Raw genomic sequence first — 12,743 nt, 5'->3', positions numbered from 1 at the left:
AGAGTTAGCCTATTATGGAGTCTCGTAGGCTGGCAGTGGTGATCAGGGACTTAGTCCGGGTTTTCAGTGTCCAGATTTGGTATTTTAGGCAGTAGTAGATCAGTTGAGAGCAATTCCTTGATTTTAGGGGGTAGATCCTTGATTTTAGGAGTTTCCTACCTTTTAGGAAGTTGTGATGTTTTCTAGAGTTGAGGTTCTATGAGATTACCCTTGATCTCAATTTCATAAGATTAGAGTGTGTTCCCTATTTTTTAGGAGTATCCCTAGATTTGAAGGTGAGACTGCTAGTTGGCCCAGGTTGTCCAGTATCAATCACAGGCAGGTGACAAACTCAGTTTCATGTTTTGGAGGTGTTTGGATTGTTCCTTGGCTACTTGGAAAATATTTTATTATATTTAAATATTCTCCTAAGTTAGCATTTTAATAATTTAAATAAGGCTAAGTGTTTAGCCATTTTGGAGTAATAATGAGTTTTTTGGCTCCATTTGGATCAATTTGCCTATGTGTGATAGCTCGTTGGAAAGAGCTCAGTCTCTACTATTTGATTATCACTTGCTGGAACTTATTTGATGCTTGGAGTTATTTCTCATTAATAAAGTAATGATTTATCTCTATTTGGATGCTTTTATTTGGGAAATAATGTTATATTATAGAGTTCAAACGAAATCCACTTTAGGGTTCGATTTGCCTTGCAGAGGAGATATAAAGAGAGGATAACCTAAAAGTGAGTATTTTTTATCATTTTGTCTACCTATTTTGGACGTCATTGCAATGGAAGAGCATTCCTCACCTAGGACACAAACCCTAGTGTTGAGAGCAGATTTGTTAGAATGTAGCCCTCAACAAGATTAGATTTGAAAGTTCTTATGCATACAATTTGATCAAGGTAGGGCATCGATTTCTAGCATTGCAGTCACACTTTGGAGGCAGTGGATTTTTAGGGAAGGCGGCCACTCTAGTTCAGCCCGGCGTTCTTTATAGCAGTGCACCTGAATCCCATTTTCAACTGGCATAAACCTTGTTTGAAGCACATCTGTATTGGTATGATTCTGAAATAAATTAGATTCTATCGGTATGGTTTTAGAATCATTTCCAGATTAGTATGTATTGCTACATATGATTTCTATGACTCCTATTTTATCAATTACTATTATTTATTCATTGTAATTCCTATATTCTGAAAAATACAAAAAGAAACAACATTCTTTTGCAACTTTTGTCTAGCTCTATAAGAGCAAAGAAAAATCTACAAGAAAAAATAGTTTATATAACTAAACATTATAGCAGCAGCAGAGCAAATATCCATTTGGGATATTTCAACTATCAATTGGCATTTAATATTTGTCTTGATCAATGATGAAGTTTCGTACTATCAAATGATTTAATTTTGTATATTTCTTGCATTTCTTTGTGTGTGTGTGTGTGTGTGTACCCAAATGCATCCAAAACCCCTTAAAATATTAAGCATTAGTGCACCCGATTCTCGTACTGCACCCACATTCGCACCCAAATCAGCAACTTAGCTTTGGCAGTTAAATGGATTATTAAAAGCATGTAATAGGAATGACCCTTCGAGGGTCGGTTTTAGAAATAATTTGTCCCTCTCTAAACCTAAGAAAGGAAAATTTTGGATGCTTTGCATTTTCAAAATAGGAACTTTGACACAAAAGTCTTTGAATGGGCAGTAATCAATAGCATGTGAAAGGCATGGAAAAATGTTATTCGTTTATTTCAAAACAATGAGGCTATCTCTCATTCTCTAAAAACTTGTGCTATTCATGGTCTATATGGTAAAATCTGGTATGGAAAATAAACCCTTGGATCTAACCGTATTCTACTAAAGTGTGAGCCTGTAAAGGTATTAATAATTTTCAGGACATTCTTGTTGGTGTAAAATGATCAAATGGAAGCAGATAAAGATTCGGTATGGTTCTCTTGAGACTCAAAAGTGAGTTTTTTAAGTTCTGTGTAAAGCTTTATGTTCAAACCCTATTGTTGGATTGACTGCTAAGTCTGGTGTATTAAAAACAATTCAATGGAAAGATGGTTCTGCTTTTGATCAAATAACTGTTAAAAACTGTACTACCTACTAACCAATACAAGAGGTTGTAACTGATTGGATTAATAAATGTTGGCATTTAAAATTGGTCTGAGAATACCCAGTCTGCTAGATTTAAGCACATTTAGTATAAATCTGGGAGGCCAAAATAGTTAGTTTTAGGTAGTTGTTACTAAAAACAAATCTTGTCAGTCAGGAATTCATTCTGCTTGGATTACCTAGTACAAATTGAAATTTTTGTAATGTTTCTGGCTCATTTGAATGTCACTATGACTGTACTTTGCGGTCTTATTTTTGGGTAACTGTTTATGTTGGAATTATAAGTATGGCTTCGATTGAAATGAAATTCTTGCTGGTTATGTCAAAGCTTTCTTTGCTGAAGTAAATGTTTTTTAACTTATCTTGACTAATGAAATCCTTTGAACCATTTGGAAGAAGTAGAATGACGAAGTCGCTCAAGGCAAAAGGAGATGTCTTAGTCAATTCAACAGTGAACTCACCTTCCTTGACATAGTTTTTGCCATGGAGATTTCCAGAGACAAACAGATTTATGATTCTTCTCATAGAGGATTTTACAATCGTGTTCAAATTAAAGATCGAGAAGGCACACTATTCCCTAAGGGAGAGACAAGCTTTATGAAGAGAGGATGGGACTACTAAGAGATGATAAGGACAAGAAGATCATCACTAAGCCTCCAGAGATTGACAAGCCCAGATCTAAAAGGGGAGGAAAAACTTATTACCCGCCCTTGTTGAGGATGTACATGCGGAGAATGAGATTGATCATCCAATTGGCGCACATATGATTGTGATTATTGTTAGCATACTTTCAGCACCCGACTTTTAAACTTTTGAAAATCAGCCCCATTGGAAGGAATTCCTAAATTGTGTCAATGTCTTGTTGATTTTATTGCTAGTGATGCTTTTATAAAGTTATAATTCTGAAGTGACAGTGTTCCAAGGATGTGTTGAACTTGAACTTAGAATCACACAGTTCAAAGTTCAAGTTTGAAGGTCAAGTTCACTTGTTTGAAAGTGCAGATGCAGAGTGCAATCCAAGATTCCAAGTTCGGGCTCACAGGTTGTACAGTTCAGGTTCAACACTCACTCAGTTTCAAGAATCAATGTGCTTCCTTCCCAATTGAATATGAAGGGTCTACTCTATACTTTATCAATGGAAGGGGATATAACTTGCTCAAGAATGCAGAGATGAGTTCATGATCAGATTGTCATCATTGGCTTCATGAAGAAATTTGTGGCTCTAGCTCTGAGCATTTGAAATCACTCTATAAATTTATTCTAAATCATACAAGTATAAAAGATATAATATAAGTGTGTTTTGAGAGAAGAAAATGTGAAAGCCACTATGAACAGTATTGGGCAAGTCAGATATCATGACAGTCATATAGTCGGGGAAAAGAGTACCTGCCCAATTAGAAACAAAGATAAATAAAAACATGGTTCCTATAAAAGAAACCCAAGGACCATATTCTTCTTCACCAATCTGAGTTCTAGCCAAGTCCTGAACAAATTCAAGAACATATTCCACAAAATTTTGAGCTCCGTTTGGAACAATTTGTGGGTCTTAAACAGCTAGAGTAGCTGAACTTAATAATACAGCAATTACAATCCAGGAAGTTATAAGTACCTGTACATGAACTTGGAACCCCCCTATTTGCCAATAAAAATGCTGACCTACTTCCACACCGGATATCTCACAGAAAAAATTCAGCATGTTAATAGGAAATTGTACAATATTCATATTACCCTTTCTAGTCCCTCACAAAATAATGCGTAACTTTTGACTTGGTCATTATTCTTCCAAACACTTCAGTAAGTGTGCAGATAACTAGGATTGGGAAAACATATCCGAAAATGAGGTCAATCCAAGGGGGAATAAAAAGATATAGCCCCTGCAAAGAGACCCAATTTTACTGGCAGAAGTATTTTTCAGTCCGCCCAGTAAAAGGAATACTTTTATTTTTATTAACATATTTGAATGTCACTTGTTTAAATATCATTCAAATATGTTACAATATATCCTTATAAACTTTAATATCAATAGTTTATAAGTATATTAGATTCCAAAAAAGAAAAGAAGGGAAATGTTTCAAAGACAATAAAGATAAAAAAGATACAAGAATCAGTTATTAAAAACTGAAAGGGATTGCCGTGAAGTAAACTGAACAAATATGCCACAGGAAGACAAATACAGGATTCTTCTTCTTGCCGGCAGTCGTGTGGCTACAGGGAAGGTAGAGCAGAGTAGATCTGTATTAAATGTAACAGAGTGAAGAGTAAAGGATTTATTTTTCATATATTCTGCATTTTGATTGTAATGGCACGGGCAAAATGATCGTATGGTTATTTTGTTTTGTGTTTAAGATTAAGAGGAATTTATATATATCAAAGCTTAAGATCTAGATATTTATTTTTCCAGTTGAAATCGGTCATGTGGCCATTTCTTCCTGTTTTGAATACTGTGCCACATTATCATGTCAAATATATGTGTGTGTGAATTAGTCGGTTTACTTACTCACTGATGCAGGAGCATCCAGTGGTATAAGGGCAATCCTGTGTCACCCAAAAAAATGTACTTAGACTTAGTTTTTGTTTCATGTCTTTACATTTTTGGATACCCATTTGGCTCAAATAAAAGTTCCAACTCTCATAGTTCAACTATCAGTGCGTTTGAAAATCCCGAAAAAATAGGAGCATGTATTTGGGCCATCATTTCGGTAAACTAAAAGGTGTGAATTGGCCAGATGAATGTAATCATGATTTAGAGCATTCCAGAAAAAGAATCAGGTCAATAGGCCCCACGGTTTGAAAGTTATTGCAGTTTTTCGGGTTTTGGAGACCTCCTAAGAATGCTTCAAAGTCAGGTTTGGGGCATTAAATGACCTCGAAAAGGGTCAAAAATGGAGGACGAGCGAAGCTTGTCCATAGGGCTATAGAGCGCTTCGAGAGCTTTCCGAAAATGTAAACGGTTCGTCAATCGGAGCTACGGTTCAAAAGTTATGCCTCCTGGAAGTTCGGTTACCGTTTCTAGATTCTTCTAGATTTGCACCGACTTCTAACGCAACTTCCGGAACCTTCTATTTCGTCGGTGGATGCCTACTAGCACTTTCTAGAATGTACTCCTAGTCCTTAACCCTCCGGGGTCTATTTAAGGAGATTTCTGGCATTGTAAAAGGCAATTCGGAGTGGAATTTGAGAGGAGGTACCATAAGGAGAAATTATCTCCAGATTTATGCTATTGTAAGCCCTTAGGGCATGTTTTGAAGTTTATTTTCCTGTCCTGGTTGTACTAGCTTATTTTCTCAATTAATATAATTTCCCTTTTCTGTTGTTTCCATTCTGTTCTTGGGTTGTGTCCCCATCAAGTGGTATCAGAGCGGGTTTTCATGAGTGTGTAGACAGAGCGCCGACTGTGAGGCAGTTTGCACCAGGACTGTGTGGTTGTGGGTTCGAGTTAGAAGATGCCTCCACGAAGAGAGCGTGGCGGAAGGGCCAGAGTTATTGATCCTGAGGAGGTTAGAGCCCTCCAGAGGCAGGTACAAGCATTGCAAGAGGAGCTTCGTAGAGGAGCAAATGTTGCCGCAGGTGACAATAGTGAGGATGACAATGAAGAGGAAGTAATGGGACCAGAAGAGGAAGTTGACGAGGAAGTTTTGAATCCTGTAGAGGAAAGGCTTTTTAGGGCCATTACTAAGTTTGGGAAAAGACCTACAATTGAAGTGGGTATATTTTCAGGAAATCTGAAACCAGATGAGTTGATCGATTGGATCAATGAACTGGAAGAATACTTTGAGTATGAGGATATAAGGGACCCAGATAGGGTTAAGTTTGCAAAGGCCAAACTGAAAGGCCATGCCAAAATCTGGTGGCAAGAGGTTCAACTGGAAAGACTTAGAAGAGGAAAGGAGAAGATCACAAGATGGGATCGCATGGTGGACAAATTGAAAAAGCAGTTCATTCCTGTGGACTACAAGCTTGATCTGTTTAAGAAGATGCATGGGTTAAAGCAAGCAGGAAGATCAGTCCAAAAATATACAGAGGAGTTTTACCGACTCTTGATTAGAGCAGGGCATGCAGAAGCAAATAAGGAGAAGGTTGCTCGTTATATCAGTGGGTTGCGACCTAGCATCCAGGAGGAATTAAGTCTGGTAAGAATGACCAGCGTTGAAGAGGCATACCAGTTTGCCCTACGAGTTGAAGAGAAGCTGAATAAAAGGTTTGAAAGAAGACAAAGAGGGCGCGGTCAAGGAGGAAGGGGAAGCGGTAGATCATCTAGAGGCCGCAATGAAACCCAAAAGAAAAATGAAGATGTGGGTACTAGCAGAAACCAGAGGAATGAGGGTTTCAACCACTCCCATGATCAAGACTTTGGAAATCAAAGAGGAAGAGGTAGAGGACGTGGACAAGGAAGAGGAGGCTTCCGTGGTACCTGTTTCCATTGCAATGAAGAAGGTCATCGTGCCTTTGAATGCCCTCAACGACAAGGAAGGACAGATAGGAGAGCTGAGGGCCAAGCTAGGGTTGCTCATGTGGATGAGGATGCACAATCATCACATTCAGAGGATGCAGAAAGAGGAGAGACCTTGGTAAATGAAAGAGTCCTACTAAGTGGTGAGAATGAACCAGGACAACAAAGGATTTTGTTTCGTACCAGATGCAAGTGTGAGGATAAATGTTGTGACGTGATCATTGATGGTGGTAGCACTGATAACCTGGTATCAGAAGAGATGGTCTCTAAGCTAAAGCTCAAGAGGGAGAAACATCCCCAACCCTATCGGATTTCTTGGATAAAAGATGATCATAAGGTCCTGGTAAGTGAACAATGTTTAGTAAAATTCAAAATTGGGAGTTACCATGATGAAGTTCTCTGTGATGTTATTTCGATGGATGTTTGCCATCTATTGTTGGGTAGACCATGGCAGTTTGATAGACATGCAATACATGATGGACATGCAAACACATACCCTCTGACAAAGGATGGAGTTCGCCACAAATTGAAGCCCATGAAAAAGGAAGGTGAAAAGGTATGTAGCAGTGCTAGGATTTGTCTTGTTGATGGAAGGAAGTTTTTAGATGGCATGAAACATCAGCATATGTGCTATGCTTTGATTCTTAGGAAAGATAAAGAAGGTAGTAGTGAAATACCATTTGAAGTTTCAAATTTACTAGGGGAATTTGGAGATATTATCTCTGATAATGTTCCAGATGGATTGCCACCAGTAAGGCAAATCAGTCATCAGATAGATCTGATTCCAGGAGCTAGTTTGCCTAACAAGGCTGCTCACAGGATGACTCCTACTGAAACAGAGGAGCTAAATAGACAGGTGCAGGAGTTGTTGAGGAAGGGCTTGATTCGAGAGAGCCTGAGTCCATGTGCAGTACCTGCAGTACTTGCACCAAAGAAGGATGGAGAGTGGAGGATGTGTACAGATTCTTGAGCTATAAATAGGATAACCATCAAGTACCGGTTTCCTTTACCAAGGATGGATGATCTTATGAACTGCTTGAGTGGAGCTCAATACTTCACAAAGATAGATCTGAAGAGTGGCTATCATCAAATACGGATTCCAGAAGGAGATGAGTGGAAAACAGCCTTCAAGACCAAGGAGGGTCTTTATGAGTGGTTAGTCATGCCCTTTGGATTGACGAACGCCCCAAGCACCTTCATGCGGCTCATGAATGAGGTACTTAAGAAGTTCTTGGAAAAATTTGTTATTGTCTATTTGGATGATATTTTAATTTTCAGCAAGACTTTGGAAGAACATTTACTGCATATTCGTAGTGTCCTTGAAAGGCTAAGGGAAGAGAAACTGTTAATTAATCTAAAGAAGTGTGTCTTTGCAAAAAGGGAGTTAGTCTATTTGGGATTTGTTATATCACCTGAAGGTCTCAAAATGGATCCAGAGAAGGTAAAAGCCATCTTGGAATGGCCTACTCCAAGGTCTGCTACTGAGGTAAGATCATTTATGGTCTGGTTAGTTTTTACAGGAAGTTTATTAAGAATTTCAGTGGCATATGTGCACCCCTAACTAATACAATAAGAGGGGATAGAAAAGAGTTCAAATGGACTGCAGCAGCTGCGAGAAGTTTTGAATTGCTGAAGAAGAAGGTGACTGAACAGCCTGTATTGGCACTTCCAAATTTTAGAAAAGTATTCCAAGCGGATTGTGATGCTAGTGGTAGCGCTATTGGGGCTGTATTAAGCCAAGAAGGTAAGCCTATTGCATATTTTAGTGAAAAATTGAATGATGCAAAGAAGAAGTATTCTGTTTATGATCAAGAGTTCTATGCAATAGTTCAGGCCTTAAAGAAATGGAGGCATTATTTATTGCCAAAGGAATTTGTTTTGTATACTGATCATCAGGCATTACAGTACCTAAATAGCCAAGGTAAATTGAATCAGAGGCATATGAAGTGGGTAGAATTCTTGCAGAGTTATACATTTGTGTTGAAGCATAGAAGTGGAAAATCTAACAGGGTTGCAGATGCACTAAGTAGGAGACAGTTGTTGCTTACAACAATGCAGGTTGAAGTAGTTGGGTTTGATGAACTCAAGAATTTGTACCCCGAGGATCCTGATTTTGCTGAAGCATGGAAAGCTTGTAAAGAACCTGTTGCTGTAGATAGAACCAAGTGGTTAGACTATTTGATTCAGGATGGCATTTTGTTCAAAGGTAGTCAATTGTGCATTCCAAGGAGTTCCATGAGGGAAAATCTGATTAAGGAGAAACACAGTGGAGGGATGGCAGGACATTTTGGTCGGGATAAGACCATTGCCATTCTTAGAAAACATTATTTTTGGCCTCAAATTACACAGGATGTGAAAAAGTTTGTACAGAGTTGCCAGGTTTGTCAAGTTGCCAAGGGGTTTAGTCAAAATACTGGCCTATATCAGCCATTGCCTGTTCCATCAAGGCCATGGGAGGACATAAGTATGGATTTTGTTCTTGGATTGCCAAGGACACAAAGGGGTAATGACTCAGTATTCGTGGTGGTTGATAGGTTCTCCAAAATGGCACATTTCATTCCATGCCACAAAACTCATGATGTTGTCCATATTGCAGACTTGTTTTTCAAAGAGGTGGTAAGACTACATGGTCTTCCAAGGAGTATAGTTTCTGACAGAGATACTAAATTTGTGGGGTATTTCTGGAGGACATTGTGGAAGAAGTTGAGAACAGACTTGAAATTCAGTTCCACGCATCACCCACAGACTGATGGCCAAACAGAAGTGGTAAATAGAAGTCTGGGCAATTGCTGAGATGTTTAGTTGGAGATAAGCTCAAGAGATGGGATTTGATTCTACCACAGGCAGAGTTTGCTTATAATAACTCTGTAAATAGGAGTACTAGAAAATCACCATTTCAAATTGTATATGGGAATAGCCCAAGAACTGCACCAGAATTGAGGAAGATAGAACAAGGGGAGAGGACAAGTGCTGAAGCTGAGGAATTTGCTGAACACATCAAGCGTCTACATGAGGAGGTTCAAGCACACATTATCAAGATGAATCAAGAGCATAAAGCTAGGGCTGATCAAAGGAGAAGACATAAGGAATTCCAAGTAGGGGATCTAGTCATGGTGCACTTACGAAAAGAAAGATTTCCAGTTGGTACTTACAACAAGCTGAAAATGAAGAAATTTGGCCCCTGCAAAGTTCTGAAGAAACATGACTCAGGAAATGCATATGAGGTGGAGCTGCCAGATGGTATTCACATTTCTCCCATTTTCAACATTGCAGATTTAACAGAGTATCATGATGATGGTGCAGATGAGGAGCTGGTGTTAGAGCCATGTCCAATTCCTGCTTCTAAGAAGGAGGAGATAGAAGACATTCTAGATCATCGTGTGGGTAGGAGTACCAGAAACAGGCAGTATGAAGAGTATTTGGTCAAATGGAAAGGACGGCCGATCGAGGACTCAACTTGGATTTCAGCAGCTGAGGTTTCCCATTTGGGATTTCCTCTACCATCCATAAAGTGACAGGGTCACTTTTCAATCTACCCTGGGTGTCTGATGCAGGAGCATCCAGAGGTATAAGGGCAATCCTGTGTCACCCAAAAAAATGTACTTAGACTTAGTTTCTGTTTCATGTCTTTACATTTTTGGATACCCATTTGGCTCAAATAAAGGTTCCAACTCTCATAGTTCAACTATCAGTGCGTTTGAAAATCCTGAAAAAATAGGAGCATGTATTTGGGCCATCATTTCGGTAAACTAGAAGGTGTGAATTGGCCAGATGAATGTAATCATGATTTAGAGCATTCCAGAAAAAGAATCAGGTCAATAGGCCCCATGGTTTGAAAGTTATTGCAGTTTTTCGGATTTTGGAGACCTCCTAAGAATGCTTCAAAGTCAGGTTTGGGGCATTAAATGACCTCGAAAAGGGTCGAAAAATGGGGGACGAGCGAAGCTGGTCCATAGGGCTATAGAGCGCTTCGAGAGCTTTCCGAAAATGTAAACGGTTCGTCAATCGGAGCTACGGTTCAAAAGTTATGCCTCCCGAAAGTTCGGTTACCGTTTCTGGATTCTTCTAGATTTGCACCGACTTCTAACGCAGCTTCCGTAACCTTCTATTTCGTCGGTGGATGCCTACTAGCACTTTCTAGAATGTACTCCTAGTCCTTAACCCTCCGGGGTCTATTTAAGGAGATTTCTGGCATTGTAAAAGGCAGTTCGGAGTGGAGTTTGAGAGGAGATACCATAAGGAGAAATTATCTGCAGATTTATGCTATTGTAAGCCCTTAGGGCATGTTTTGAAGCTTATTTTCCTGTACTGGTTGTACTAGCTTATTTTCTCAGTTAATATAATTTCCCTTTTCTATTGTTTCCATTCTGTTCTTGGGTTGTGTCCCCATCACTCACATATGGTAAAGTAAGATATTTATTTCCTTTCATTTCCTTTGTCATGTGAAGAGTTTGATAAGCAGTCTTAAAGCTGTCTGTTAATCTTTCTCTATATATTCAATCCATAAATCTGGTAATCGCACTCATTTCATGTTGATGTGTGGGTGTTAATACGCCTTAATGTCTTCTGATTAAAGATATACCCAGTTATTTGATTCAGCGAATATCTTTCTAGAAGAGAAATGTACCTCACAATTTAGAGGAGGGTTATCAATCTACTGATAACTAATCCCTGTTGGTAGCATTTGTGCTTTCATTCAGACGTTTTAAGTCATTATTTATATTTTGGAAGACAAATCTGTTTACTAACAATTATGATGAAACCAACTCTAATGTTAAAGGGGTGTGGAAAACTCCTTTTTAAGATGCACTGTAATTTATGTAAAGGGTTTACTATTTTGAACTGACGGGGTATTCTTCCTCGTAATGTAACTCTGACGGGGTATTGTTCCTCGTAATGTAACTCTGTTTTGTACTCTAAGTCAAATATAAAAAATATCAAATCATTGATAATATAAACCGCTGTAACAAATAGAAATACTAAATTTTTCTCTTCACATTGGAATTGAACAGACCTGGTATCATCGCCCGATTTCTGCTTCTCTACAATCCCTCTATATTTCTCAACGGCTTTATCGATAGCCTTGGTAACCGCATCCCGACCTCCAACGAGCAGTCTCGTAATAACCTCGGGATCCTTCTCGTATCGCGCCTGCTCAAACTCCTGCCTCGCATTTTCCCTCAAGATATCCCTCCACAGAACGCCCTTTTCGTTCGGCCACACAAAAAAGCGCGTTGCCCGAAGTATTTCTCTGTAAAGAGCCAGGGCTTCTCGCCTGGTGCTCGTGAGGCGCTGGCGGGCCAATTCTTCGTCGTCATCTTTCTTTTTTTGGGGTTTTTCAACATGGCGCTCGAGAAGCTCTTCCACGGTGTCTGGACCGTTGTTCAGCCATCTTCGACAGAGACATGGAGCGGAAATTTTCTGCCATTTAAGGACTGCAATTTGCTTACTCCTGCTTGAGACCCTGAGTGCCATGAAAAAAGTGGTATTTGTGTCGATTCAGTTACGTTTTCGTGTGACCATGGATTATGTGCCCACAAAGAGCAGCCCCCAACGGGGAATTAGCTCTCTTCGGCATAAACAATCAATGAATCATAAACCTGATAATTAGTTTCGAAATAAGCAAAGAATTTAAATAAAAAATAAAAGTTATTATGTTGAAAAGTTGTTGAATTTTTTGTATAAGAAGGATGAAAGACATGAAATTCAATAATATTTAGATCTAAACATTTTAGAATTTATATTCTTATTGTGATGTTGCTTTGAGGATTTAACTTTTAATGTGTAGTTTTCAAGTCAAACTCATTGACCTATATATCATGAGTGGTGTGATTCACACATGAATCTATCTCTCATGAGAATAAATGGAACACTTAGCACTCATTGGATCTTATTAGTTCCATTGTAGTGTAGGTATATTTTATTTATCTATTTAGGTGTATGTTGTTATTTATTAGTTCCATTGTAGTGTAGGTAGATTTTATTTATCTGTTTAGGTGTATTTGATAATTTTTCACGCATGTATGTTTTTTTTATAACTTATAATCTTTTACATATTTTCTAATATCTTTAAAAAATTAGTTATTTATTTTTATTGGCTTTTGGGGAAAAAAACTATAGAAGAAAATTCAAATGAATTGACCAAATACTCTTAAATATTAACAATGAAAGCGTGTACTAAGACCACGCATGTGT

General features: G+C 38.5%; 1 protein-coding gene across 1 annotated transcript in view; it reads right to left on the bottom strand.

Annotated features, from left to right (window-relative positions):
- LOC149580383 (uncharacterized) overlaps positions 1 to 12,148 on the bottom strand; it is a 33,802-nt gene extending 21,654 nt beyond the window's left edge. The window contains exon 1 of the mRNA XM_089790506.1: positions 11,563 to 12,148. Coding sequence (XP_089646632.1) covers positions 11,563 to 12,023 — 461 coding nt within the window. The 5' untranslated portion in view covers positions 12,024 to 12,148. The remainder of the gene's footprint in view (positions 1 to 11,562) is intronic.
- Positions 12,149 to 12,743: the final 595 nt, after the last annotated feature.

The sequence above is a fragment of the Cupressus sempervirens genome, chromosome 1 (genome assembly GCF_028749045.1).
Source record: "Cupressus sempervirens isolate cs-2001-9-10 chromosome 1, ASM2874904v1, whole genome shotgun sequence".
Classification (NCBI taxonomy): domain Eukaryota; kingdom Viridiplantae; phylum Streptophyta; class Pinopsida; order Cupressales; family Cupressaceae; genus Cupressus; species Cupressus sempervirens.
This window is presented reverse-complemented; position numbering and strand designations above follow the sequence as displayed.